The 14,289-nt window shown below is 41.0% G+C and overlaps 1 protein-coding gene across 1 annotated transcript in view; it reads left to right on the plus strand.

Annotated features, from left to right (window-relative positions):
- Positions 1-14,289, plus strand: part of GHR (growth hormone receptor) — a 581,985-nt gene that overhangs the window by 528,159 nt on the left and 39,537 nt on the right. The window contains 3 exon segments of the mRNA XM_040343700.1: positions 922-1,047; positions 5,091-5,204; positions 9,501-9,569. Coding sequence (XP_040199634.1) covers positions 922-1,047; positions 5,091-5,204; positions 9,501-9,569 — 309 coding nt within the window.

Here is a 14,289-nt window from a genome sequence, read left to right on the forward strand (position 1 = left end):
TTAATGAGGTTTTAAGGCTGAGTTCACACCATCGCCAGATTTTGTCGCACAGCAGGGGTCTGGTGTGTGCCGGTTCACCGTTTTAGGTCCGATTCAGCCTGAATTTTGGGCTGATTCGGACCTGAAATGGACCAAAAAGGCATTTTTTTTCCAGGAATGTACCAGACCTGCTGCGGAGACTGTAAACCGGCTCCATAGAGAGCCAATCACAGTCTCCTGCTATGCGAATTGGATGCAGGTTTCACTGCCTAAAAGGTGGGCTCTGTCTAGTAATTCTGTATTTGGAAGATTTGAGAAAAAGATTTAAATATGAAAAGGATAGGAAAGAAAATCTGTCTCATCATGCTCCTTATAGCTTTGCAGTAGACTATGGACCTGTGTCAATGGGCTTTTGTCCACATCAGAACTGCTTCTCTCCCCATGCAAGTCAATGGGAATTTCAAAAGCTTATATCTTATAGTATGTTGATATAGTTTAGGAGGAGGTCAGATTTGGGTCCGAAGGAGTTCAGTCGCAGGCCATATGCACTTAAAAGGCAACTGCATTTAGCCATCCACAAATCCTTAAATTCTTGACACAGATCTCAGTTATAGAAGTCTGCATAAATATGCTACTGCGAAACCTCCCCATGGTGAGTGAAAATCATGGTCTGCAAATGGGAATTATTTTCTGAGCACCAGGATATCAGTAACCTGGCCTGAAAAAAATAAAACCCAGAACAGAACTTAGTGAATTTCTCTGTAAAATTTTGAAATTTAATCAGTAGTCTTTACTCTTTTATTATATATATTAAAAGTACCTCAACCCTCCAAATGTTATATAATTGTTTCCATTTATATTTGTTTGATTGTCTGTGAACTAACTTATCATGTGTGTTCCCAATTCTCAGAGGCCTGAATTGGACCGATTGCCCTGACACAGTGTCTGCTGGTGAAAATGGATGCTATTTCAGTAAGAACGACACATCGATTTGGGTTCATTATCATGTTCGCCTTGTCAGTGACAATGACACCTATTATGAACACACCTTCACCATTGATGAAATAGGTAAGTCGTTGTTTTCCCTTAAACTGACATTTATTAATTAACTTTATTTATCCTAAATATAAAGCGGATGAATTGAGGGCAGGCATAAATTTGAGGCACCTAGAGAAGTCATCACTTATCTTCAACCTCCTTTAGGGTACTTGATGCCTTCAGGGTGGCTTATTGTATAAACAGCAATTTTAGCCTCAAAGTCCCGGTCCTCCTACTCCACCTCCCAACCCTCATAACTGGATCATAACTATGATGGGTGGATTAGTACAAATATGTACAGAGTCTCCAAGCTTAGCTAAATGTACAGTAGGTGCAAGTATCTCTAGATACCTTCATACTATGTTTGTTGTCAGTTTGTACGCTTCATATTTACTGCAGGCACACTTTGAATAGAAGAAAGTACTCAGAAGCAGAAGGTAGAGCACATGTTCAGGCCATGTTTTTTAATTGCAAAAGAGGTGGACTTGGGTAGTGTGTATAGTATCATCTGGATATAGTCAGATTCTGACAGAGATCAGGAAATCAGTTCAAACCTTTGAAATTGTCAGATGCTTCCATGCACTGTCTCTGATTTCAGGAGCAGAGTTCCTCAACATTTTGCAGGGCCAGATTGTCAGAGGCTGGCAACATCAACACAAACACATGCTTCAAATCACATTAATTTCAGCAAGAACCAGTGGTGTGTTCGTGTATATAAAGACATAGGCCAAGATTCTCAAAGGGCTTACGACGGCGCAACGCAATGTATGCCGTCGTAAGTCCTAATCTAGGCCGTCGTATCTATGCGACTGATTCTTAGAATCATTTACGCATAGATATCCATTAGATCCGACAGGCGTAAGGCTCTTACGCTGTCGGATCTTAAATGCAATTTTTTTTTTGCCGCTAGATGTCGTCTCCCGTCGTTTTTCCCCCGTCGAGTATTTCCAAATTAACAAAATACGCAAATTCCCGAACGTACGCGCGGTCGACGCAGTGGAAGTTCGACGTTTACGTTAGATTTGCGTCGCTCTAAGGTTGCCCTGCTATATGAGGGGCAACCAATGTTAAGTATGGTCGTCGTTCCCGCGTCGGAAATTTAAAAATATTACGTTGTTTGCGTAAGTCGTCCGTGAATGGGTCTGGACGCCATTTACGTTCACGTCAAAACCAATGACGTCCTTGTGACGTCATTTGGAGCAATGCACCCTGGAATATTTTCCGGACGGCTCATGCGCAGTACGTTCGGCGCGGGAACGCGCCTAATTTAAATGCTCCACGCCCCCTACCCGCAACTTTACAGGCAAGTTCTTTGTGAATAAAGCACTTGCCTGTAAAACTTGCAGCGGCGTAACGCAAACCAGATACGTTACGCCCGCACAGTTTTCTGCCCAGATACGAGAATCTGGGCCATTGTGCTTTATGTGGTCTTTCTACTTTACACTCTAAGCATCCCGTGTTAATGCCTTTGTAATAGAGCCCAAGCATTATGTAAATCTACATTTTTTGGTAGTTTTTGATAGCATAGGAAAAAGATAAAATCTGTGAAGTTGAGGGAAATCTTCTGTTAGATAGTTGTTACCAGAAAAGGTGTCCCCCATTGGAAGATTTTCCATCACCTGTTGTCCTGATGAGAGCTGGGTTCTCCAACACTGGTCACCAGGACAAATATAGTAGAGAGGGTGAATGTACCCGACAGGAACACACCAATAAACCTAATAACATTAGATACACTTTAAATGTATGAATCTTTTATCTTAAGTAGGCTACACAGACCATACCTAAAGTTTTGAAGGTGAAAGAAAGTGCAGCTTTAAAAACCCAAATAAAATAAAATAATAAAACTTATATAGAGTACCTAAAGCTAATGATCAGTGCAGAAAAGCTTTGCTTGGCATCCATTATATGTTGATTAGATAATGAATGCACCTATGTGACTATGTATGTGTAATGTACACTTATGGCTTCTTATCATATGATTGTGATATATTTAAAATAAAAACACAAACATTAATTTAATTAACATGTCTTTCGGTGGCTTGTAGATCCTCCTGGCTGGCCAAGAATCACAGAGTGCCGATCATCCCAGCTGGAAACCTTTACTTGCCACTGGACCTATGGAGAATTTCAAAACTTAACCGGATGTTAAAGCTGCAGTATTTAATACCGTTAAGTACCTCTTTCATTTCTTTTGCATAACCAAAATGGTTAATGTATTTCTGTCTTTATTGTTGTATTTGAAATTTACAGTATGTATGTATTAATCTATGCTTTTAATTTAAATGTTTCCATTTTATTTTGTAAAAAAATTATTTAGGCAGAATAATGTATCATTAAAGCGGCGGGTTCACTGTGCAATCGTATATTGAAGATATTCCGACGTCCCGCGGGGAATGGGCGTTCCTATCCAGAGGGAAGGTGATTGACGGCCGGCTCTGGCACGTCACGCTTCTCCGGAAATAGCCGAAATAGGACTTGGCTCTTCACGGCGCCTGCGCATAGTCTGTGCGCAGGCGCCGTATAGTGCCGTGAAGAGCCGAGACCTACTCCGGCTGTCTTCGGGGAGCGTGACGTGCCAGAGCCGGCCGTCAATTCACCTTCCCTCTGGATAGGAACGCCCATCCCCGCGGGGGAGTCGGAATCTTCAATATACGATTGCACAGTGAGTACGGGGCTAAAAAAAATAAATACAGGCATACTGTAGCTCGTGCTACTATGCCTAATTTTATGCTAAAACTGTTATGGCAGGGTGAACCACCGCTTTAAATGTTGACAATCCATGCACACTACCTATTAAGATGTATTCACCAGCCCAAATACTTGCTCATAAAGCATAATAACATTAATAAATACACACTCTTGTCCCTTCTACAAAATCTAACAGACTTATTAGAAGGCAAAGAGTGTACCTCTGTATTAACTTGTAAGGTTGGCATAGCCAAGCTTGCAAAGAGTGTCACTGGAAAGGGGAAGTGGCAGTTGCAGATTTAGGGGGAACAATAGTGATTGGCGCTAGGTAAGTTGTATCCCCCTAAAGACCACAGTAGTCACCAACAGACATTACATTTTAACCAGTTCAGATCACTTGTCTTCTTGCGTCTTTGGTTACCCTAAGTGTCAAGGGTTAGTCCCCCTAGGACCATGGTTCTTACATCTGAAATCCCAATCAGTGTTGTCTGCCTTTCCATGAAATGATCAACAAGGGTGCAAATCTCAATTGCTATTGATTTCGAAGACTAGCTCTACCTTGGTAACTGGTTCATCAAAAGACAGGCAGAGTGAGGCTATGAACAGGCAACAGTTCCTCTAAGCATAGGCATGACACTGTTCTGAGGTGGCAACGTTAACTCTGTTTACCTTATTCCAGATTTTACCATTGACAAGTTAAATGAGGTTTTAAAAGGTGGGCCCTAGTAATTCTGTATTTGGAAGATTTGAGAAAAAGTTAAAATAGGAAAAAAATAGGAAAGAAAATCTGTCCCTTCATGCACTTTATAGCTTGCAGTAGACTATGGACCTGTGTCAGTGGGCTTTTGTTCACATGAAAACTGCTTCTCTCCCATGCAAAATCAATGGCAATTTCAAAAGCACTTAGAGTAGGTTGATATAGTTTAGGAGGAGGTTAGATTTGGGTCAGGAGTTCAGTTGCAGGCCAAATGCACTTAAAAGGCAACTGCATTTAGCCATCCACAAATCCTTGACACAGGTCTTAGTACTGTAATTAGAAGTGTGCATAATTATGCTACAGCGAAACCTCCCATGGTGACGTTGAGAATCACTTGTCTGCAAACTGGGAAATTATTTGTTGAGCACAGGATACAGTAACCTGGCCTTAAAAAAACAAAACACAGAACAGGAGAACTTAGTGAATTTCACTGTAAAATGTTCAAGTTTAATCGGTAGTCTTTACTGTTTTTTATTATATTTTAAAAGTACCTCGACCCTCCAAATGTTATAGAATTGTCTCCATTTATGTTTGTTTAATCGTCTGTGAACTAACATATCATGTGTGTTCCCTTTCTCAGAGGCTGAATTGCGACCGATTGCCCTGAACACAGCTGTCTGCTGGTGATAAATGGATGCATATTTCAGTGAGAACTACACATCGATTTGGGTTCATTATCATGTTCGCCTTGTCAGTGACAATGTCACCTATTATGAACACACCTTCACCATTGATGAAATAGGTAAGTCGTTGTTTTCCCATAAACTTACATTTCTGATTACCCTAATTTACCCTAAATATAAAGCAGATACATTTGAGGCACCTAGAGATGCCATCACTTATCTTCAACCTCCTTTAGAGGACTGATGCCTCTAGGGTGTCTTATTGTGTAAACAGCAATTTCAGCTTCAAAGTCCTGGCCCTCCTACTCCACCTCCCAACCCTCATGACTGGATCATACCTATGATGGGTGGACTAATACAAATAATATGTACAGAGTCTCCAAGCTTAGCCAAATGTACAGTATGTGCAAGTATCTCTAGATACCTTCATACTATGTCTGCTCCCAGTTTATACGCTTTATATTTACTGCAGGCACACTTTATACAGAAGAAGTAATTAAGAATCAGAAAGTAGAGCACATGTTCAGGCCATGTTTGTGCTGTAAGGATATTCAAGTATATTGCACTAAAAATGTGCATACGACATACACCAAAAGTGCATCATGAAGTGGCCTATCACTTAAATGGTTGCCCTGCTGATCTTGACAAACCCAAAAACTAGTTGCCAACCATTGCAGACTGAGAAAGGGAACAATTTCTGTGAACTATGACATTCCTAGCATCCCTGCCAAATAGCTTTCTTCTGTTTTTCTGGCACATCTTATTCATGCTTTATGCATGGCAGCATCTAGCAGCTGGAGAAGAAAAGCTTAGCCCATTCACTTCAGAAGGACCGCATGTCTGTTTTGCCATCTTTCCCCCCCCCCCAATTTTTTTTTTTAAACCAATATAGCCTTTGTTAATCCAGCCCAGGCCAAGCCTGAAGATGCATTCTTTTGGTCAAATTATTTAGGAAGTCTCTGCGATAGAGCCCCCCCCCCCCCCCCATCTCGTGAATCTTATCTTTTTCCTTTGGCAGATTTGATCTTACTTACTAATTAACCTCTTATATCGTTACTTCTCAGCTTGGGCTTTCTACCTCCTGCCATTTTTTGGGGATCATCCTTTTGGCGGCATGTAATAGTTATTTTTTATAATCTTTTATTGCCTCTTCTCCTCCATGGAAAAGGACTACCCATGGGTCTTCCTCTATCTCCCTCTAGTAATGTCTTTGATCAAGAACTTACATTTTTCTCCAGTATTTTTTTATCTTTGGGCAGTCCCAGCACAGGTGGGCCATTGTCCCCCTTGTTAAACACCCTCGCCAACAGTCTGACGACTGCCCCTCTCTGAATTTACTTATTTTGTCCGGAGTGGCATACCATCCAGTGATACACTTGTAGTTCATCTCCGCGGTCCTTGTATCTATGGCCGAGGAATGGGTCAAATTAATAATTCTTTCAATTGTAGTTTTCTCCCTTGGTGCTGCCAACTCCCTTTCCCATTTTTGGATGAATGGGGGCGTCTCCAACTCGTCCACCCTGAGCAGCAACTTATACATTTTTGAGATAGTACCCTTTGAGCTCTCTGCTATGCAGAGCTGTTCCAATGGGGTAAGCTCCTCCCCTGATCTGCCTGTTTTGCCATCTAAAAATATTAAATCACACACAAGAATCATGTTTTTAACCTCCCTGGCGGTATGATTCTGTCTGGAATTACGTACCAAAAGCGGTACAATTATTTTGCAAGGAAATTTATTTATACTGTAGGCCTGTAATTTTTAGGAATAACTCACTTAAATCTGACCAAACAAGAATCTTGTAGGCATCCCGGGTATGACATTTTTTTAAAAAACAAAATTATAAATTATAATATAATAAATAATTATAAATAATTATAACAAATAATAATATAATTATAATAAAAATTATTCAATAATGTAATCAACTCAAAATCACTGAAATTTGCTCAGTTGCAGAATTGTCGCTGTCATTATTTTTTTTTTTTATGACGAATTTCCCCACAAATTGCTATCGCACATTTCTGCAAGTGATTATAATTTATTATCGCTGTTTTCTAGCTGATCTAAAACCATTTTTGACATAAAGGGACACTTTTGGACAATCTACAGTTTGCAGACAGAAAGAAAAGTTTTTATTATATAAAAGTACATGTAGGGCACTGGGCAGACCACTAGGGACAAGGGGGTGTGTATTTTTTACATACAGTACTGTAATCTATAAGATTACAGTATACTGTATGTATTGTGTTTGTTTACTTTTTTGAATTTGGTGCCGTTCTCCGTCCCCGTGCGTCGTAACGTCGCAGGGAATGGAGATCGGCGGCACATGGGAGACTGTGAATCTAGCGAGGAGGACCCTCTCGCTCACACAGCGGGGTGGCATCGCTGGATCCAGGGACAAGGTAAGTAACTTGCCTGTGGATCCAGCGAGAAGGTAAGCCGCGCCACTGCACACTCTGCACGTCCAGCCCGAGCGTGACTCGGGGTTACCGATCCTAACATTGAAAACCAACCCTGAGTCACGCTCGGGTTTACCGCCAAGGGGGTTAATATTATCATCCACCATTTTTTTTTATTAATATGGTCTGGTCACAACCATGCTAAATCTTCAATGGGTGGGCATCCACTTCAGCAAACAAAGCAAAAGCAACAAAGGTGTACAGAAAAACAACTCCTTACATGAATGTGACCACAAATCATGGGTGCATTGCAACCCTTTGCATTGCTGTATATAGTTGTACCAAGAGCACCAACAAGAGCATTTCCCAAAATAAGGGGTAAGTACCACTGGGTGTAACTGTCTTCCCTGTAAGTGGTACTTAGTGAGGATTATGAGAATATATGCGCATGACCACCTTTTGAAAAGATATATTCACTCTATAGAGCGATGCCATTGGCAAGAACTGGAGGGGGTTGTTGTTGAATTAAACCTCAGAACGTCACTATCTGTCTGTGATTTTCAGTAAGGGGTTAGTAAAGGCCCGTACACAATCGGACTTTTTGACAACAAACCTCCGACGGACCTGTTTTTGCAGACAATCCAACAGTGTGTACGCTCCATCGGACAAACTTTTTCATTTTTTCATCAAACGTTCGCTGTGAGAACAGACAAACTTTCTGGCAACAAATGTCCTACATCGCCTAATCCGATCGTGTGTACACAAGTCCATCGGACTAAAGTCCAAAGTACAAACACGCATGCTCAGATCCAATGCTAAACATCAGATAACAATAGCAGAAGTTGCCCAAAGGGTGGCGGTAAATAGCTGGAAAACCATGTAGTACGTCTATTACGTCACTAAGTTCGCGTTTGTTGGCTGAAAAGTCCTGCCGTGTGTACGCATACCAAGTTCACGGCCAACGTCCTTCGGAGCAAAATCCACGGAAAAGTCAGTTGGAAGTTCCGATCGTGTGTATGAGGCTTTAGAGTTCTATCCACAATAAGGCTGCACCTGAACTGCTATACCTAGACATTGGCAATAAACTCCACCTTTCTCAATTACAGTAGCTACTCCTGTCCAAATTATGGACCCTGCATCTTGGCACAGTTTATAAGGCTGCATTAGTCTATGAGGAAAGAAATGAAACATGAACCCACCTAGGGATAATGTGGAATTATAACTGTACTGTTACAACCCATGCAGCTAAAGCATGTCCATAGCCTGTGCATAGCCAAAACAGGAAGGCCCCTTTCACACTGGGCAGGGGAGGTGCGGTGGCGATATACTGGCACGCCGCTATATCGTTGTATTTACTGCGATATTCGGCCACTAGCGGTGTAGTTTTAACCCCTGCTAGCGGCCAAAAAAGGGTTAATAGCGCCCGCAATGCGCCTCTGCAGAGGCGCATTGCGGGTGGTATTACTGCAGTTTCCCATTAATTTCAGTGGGAAGGAGCGGTGTAGGAGCGGTAACACCCTGCTCATATACCGCTCCAAAGATGCGGCTATCAGGACTTTTTGAGCGGTCCTGCTAGGGCTTTCACACTGAAGACTGCAGGGCGCAATTTTTTTCAGGCGGTATAGCAGCGCTATTTTTAGCACTAAACCGCCTGAAAAACGTGTCAGTGTTAAAGGGGCCGAAGTTAGAGGAAATCCCTGCAGATTAGAGGAATCCCTTGGAGCCTCCAAGGCCATCAGAACTAGTGTCCCCATTGGAAGATTTCCCATTGGACAACCTAGAATTCAGGATTTTTTTTTTACTTTCACTTTCGATGATAATGGTAAACAGGGCAAATAGAGAGGGTTAATCTCCTTAATGGGGGCACAGACAGCAATAAAAAACGAATAGTTGTTCTAATCCATATTCACTCTATTCAGAACTAAAAAGAAAAGTTTTTGCCTTTAGTTATACTTTAATATTCTGTAATTTTCTGTAACAAGTGTCCTAACTCTTTTTTGGTCATTCTTTTTTAGAACAACCTACATCCAACCCACTGGCCATTAGCACCAAAGTACCTTTGCAGAAGATCATGAAGAGGATATGTAAGTTTGTTAATATATTTATTTTTTTTTGTTTTTTACATCACTTCCTCATTTTACATAAATAAATGAACAAGTGAACAAATGTTTTGCAAATTAATAAAAATCAAGATGGTATAAAAAAAACAAAAATAAGTGAAGTGCTGCAGCAACTAAAAACCTTAAATATTCAGTTCATAAAAGTGTAAAACAAAAAATAGTGTGCTACCACATAAATATCCAAAAAGGGGTAAAATTGTGTTAATAATTGAAAATTAAAACCTTAAATTACATACATGAGAGAATATCTGGAAAAATAGATACAATGTCCCAAACAAGCAATTAGGGATCCAAAAAATGATCGGAGTAATTTCACAATTCCTGGTATCCACAATTACAACAGAATGACAACCTGTCTGCAGGTAAGATTTTCTGTTCATCAAAGAAAATAAGGCAATTACCGCCGCTTACCAGATCTGTTGGATCTCAGGTTGTAGAGATCAAAAAGGAATGTCAGAACACCATCAGCCAGATAGGGATCAGCATCTGAGGATTCCAATGAAGGTGCAGATGTCCCCTCTGTGCTATGCAAAACTCCTTTTTCAATGGATTTTACACATCAAATGGATATTCAAACTTGCTCACCATACCGGTATTGTTAATAGGGGTAGAAAAAAAAAGGCTTCATGGTGCAGTTCGTTTAAAAGATTTATTGGTCCAAATCAGAACATAACACCAAGCAAAAAACAAAGTTCCAAACAAAATTCAAAAAGCACAACCACAGCAGCTCAAGTATAATAGCGTCTAGGATAGTGACTCCACCCAACGCATTTCCCAACATAAGGATTCTTCAGGGAAAGGAGATCATCATTTGTTTTATACATTAGTTTAATAAACATAACTAAGATGTGCCATGTATGTTATCTCCCAAGTTTGTCCCTATGTTTTTTTAAATTGAAAAAATAGTGAAGCTTAGGATATGGTCAGTTACGGTTAGGAATCGGGCAAATCAGTGCAAGTCTTGAGGGTCTATTTAGCAATTATTTCATCCACACAACTTTAAAGAGGAGTTCCATTCATATTTTTGTTTATTAAAAGTCAGCAGCTACAAAAAGTGTAGCTGCTGACTTTTAATAAACAGACATTTACCTGTCCCATGATCCAGCAGTGCACTCACCTGTGCTGTGTTCATCCCGTGTCCTCCCTCTGCGGCGCCGGCATCTCAACTATGGGCACCCAGCTGTGACAGCTTGCGGCTTCACAGCTGGATGCCCACTGCACATGCGCAAGCGGCACTGCACTCTGTGACTGGTCCCGACGTCTTCTAGGACCTGTCATGTGTCCCAAAAAACTTCGGGAGGGAGAACTTCTGATTTGCCTAAGGCGTGAAGAACAGAAGTGGAAGTAGATACCCGTCAAATTCCCCCCTCCTCCCCAAAAGCCGGGGAGGAGGCCTTAAAGCGGAAGTTCCACTTTTGGGTGGAAACTCTGCTTTAACTTTCAATATTTTTATTATTTTTCAAATAAGACAATGTCTTAGAGGGTACATTCAATGAGCAATAAAGCTTACAAATGTGAAATTAAACATAAGCCTCTGAAAATTTTCTTCCATCAGGATATGCAGAAATACAACACCTTAACACAATAAACTGAGAAATTTGCGAAATATTGGTGGGGTTGACAGAATGAAATAACATAGAAGGTTATGAGTCATTAGTGGCCAGGTCATGAAACATGATTCCGATTCGTTGGGGAGTAACTACGTAGAGTCCCAACGAGCCACTTGGACCTGTGGCACTCCACTTTAATCCAAGATTCACCTATTTTTCTCATAAGATTCAATCAAAGGGCTTGCAAAAATATCTTTTGGCAAACGTTTACTTTTACTTGAATTCAAAGTGTTTTCCCACTTGTTGTCCATATTATTCAGCACTGTTAACATATAAAAATATGTCTTATATAAAAGCAGGGTGAATTGTTTTTTTTTTATTTTAGAGCTGCCTAGTTCGTTTATCCAACATTGTAAACAGGCAGCTCCATCTGTTGAGGAACATGGGAACTAACGATCTGAGCTGATTTTTTGCTGTGAAGTGATGGAGCAGAGTATTCTGAACAAGATAAGGTTTATAACCGAAAAAAAAAGGAGTTGCCGCAAACCTTTCTATTATAAAATGGGTGAATCTTGGTGAAAAGTTTGCTAGACCCTTTATAGTTTGTATATCAGTGTCATGTGCCATACACTTGTGCCCAGAGTTCCTAAGTATTTTGCCAAGCCAAACTGGGAGAAGTATCCAGAAAAATTACAGTGGCAGCATCAATAGATACAGTTGTATGCAAAAGTTTAGGAACCCCTGACAATTTCCATGATTATCATTTATAAATATTTGGATGTTTGGATCAGCAATTTCATTTTGATCTATCAAATAACTGAAGGACACTGTAATATTTCAGTAGTGAAATGAGGTTTATTGGATTAACAAAAAATGTGCATTAACCCCTTCCCGACCGCCGCATGTACATATACGTCGGCAGAATGGCACGTACAGGCACATTGGCGTACCTGTACGTCCCTGCCTAGACGTGGGTGGGGGGTCCGATCGCGACTTGCGGCGGTCGGGTCCCCTCGGGGAGCGATCCGGGACGACGGCGCGGCTATTTGTTTATAGTCGCTCCGTCGCGATCGCTCCCCGGAGCTGAAGAACGGGGAGAGCCGTATGTAAACACGGCTTCCCCGTGCTTCACTATGGCGCTGCATCGATCGAGTGATCCCCTTTATAGGGGAGACTCGATCGATGACGTCATTCCTACAGCCACACCCCCCTACAGTTGTAAACACACACTAAGGGAACCCTAAGTCCTACAGCGCCCCCCTGTGGTTAACTCCCTAACTGCAACTGTCATTTTCACAATAAACAATGCAATTTAAATGCATTTTTTGCTGTGAAAATGACAATGGTCCCAAAAATGTGTCCAAATTGTCTGAAGTGTCTGCCATAATGTCGCAGTCACGAAAAAAATCACTGATCGCCGCCATTAGTAGTAAAAAAAAAAAAATTAATAAAAATGCAATAAAACTATTCCCTATTTTGTAAACGCTATAAATTTTGCGCAAACCAATCGATAAACGCTTATTGCGATTTTTTTTAATCAAAAATAGGTAGAAGAATATGTTTCGGCCTAAACTGAGGAAAAAAAATTTTTATATATGTTTTTGGGGGATATTTATTATAGCAAAAAGTAAAAAATATTGAATTTTTTTCAAAATTGTCGCTCTATTTTTTTTTATAGCGCAAAAAATAAAAACCGCAGAGGTGATCAAATACCACCAAAAGAAAGCTCTATTTATGGGGAAAAAAAGACGCCAATTTTGTTTAGGAGCCACGTCGCACGACCGCGCAATTGTCTGTTAAAGCGACGCAGTCCCGAACTGTAAAAACACCTTGGGTCTTTAGGCAGCATTATGGTCCGGTCCTTAAGTGGTTAAATAAAATATGCATCAAAATGAAATTAGACAGGTGCATACATTTTGGCACCCCAACAGAAAAATCACATCAATATTTAGTAGAGCAGAAATAACAGCCTCTAGATCAGTGGTTCTCAACATTTCTAATGCCGTGACCCCTTGATAAAATTTCCCAAGTTGTTGGGGCCCCTAACAGTAAATGTATTATCAAGTAATTTGCGCTCCCTAACCCACGGACATTGAGTCCCTTCCACTCGTTCAGTATTAAAACACCTTATGGTACATTTTGGGATGTACCACTCTTTCTCTTTGTTCTCTTTTCTTTATCTTTTATCTCTCTCTATCCTAATTTCTTTTTTTTTTTCCCCCATCCCTCTCTCTAGCTGTCTTTCTTGTTCTCTTATTCTTTCTCTCCCTTTTTATTTGTTCTTCCCCCTCTTTTCCTCTTCCTTCCATGTATTCTCTATTTTTATTCCTTCTCTCACTCCTTGGTTCGGGGGATCGGGAGAGTTGGGATGAGTGGCAATGCTGGGGGGAATTCTGATCAGCCAACTTAGGTTGAATGTATTTTGGACCATTCCTCCTTACAAAACATCTCCTGTTCTGTTAATTTTGATGGTTGCCGAGCATGGACAGCCTGCTTCAAATCGCCCCACAGATGTTCAGTGATATTCAGGTCTGGGGACTGGGATGACCATTCCAGAACATTGTACTTGTTCCTCTGCATAAATGCCCGAGTAGATTTTGAGCAGTGTTTTGGGTCATTGTCATGTTGAAATATCCAGCTCGGCGTAACTTCAACTTTGTGACTGATTCCTCAACATTATTCTCAAGAATCTGATGATATTGAGTGGAATCCATGCGACCTTCAACTTTAACCAGATTCCCAGTAACGGCACTGGCCACACAGCCCCACAGCATGATGGAACCTCCACCAAATGTTACCATGGGTAGCAAGTGTTTTTCTTGGAATGCTGTGTTCTTTTGCCACCATGCATAAGGCCCCTTGTTATGACCAAATAACTCAATCTTTGTTTCATCAGTCCACAGCACCTTATTCCAAAATGAGGCTGGCTTGTCCAAATGTGCGTTTGCATACCTCAAGCGACTCCGTTTGTGGCGTGTGTGCAGTGTTGGCATCACTCTCCCATACGGCTCGCATCGTGTTCGCATCACTCTCCCATACAGCTTCTCCCTGTGCAAAGTGCGCTGAATTGTTGAAGGATGCACAGTGACACTATATGCAGCAAGTTGATGTTGTAGGTCTTTGGAGGTGGTCTG

Source organism: Rana temporaria, chromosome 1 (genome assembly GCF_905171775.1).
Source record: "Rana temporaria chromosome 1, aRanTem1.1, whole genome shotgun sequence".
NCBI classification, from domain to species: domain Eukaryota; kingdom Metazoa; phylum Chordata; class Amphibia; order Anura; family Ranidae; genus Rana; species Rana temporaria.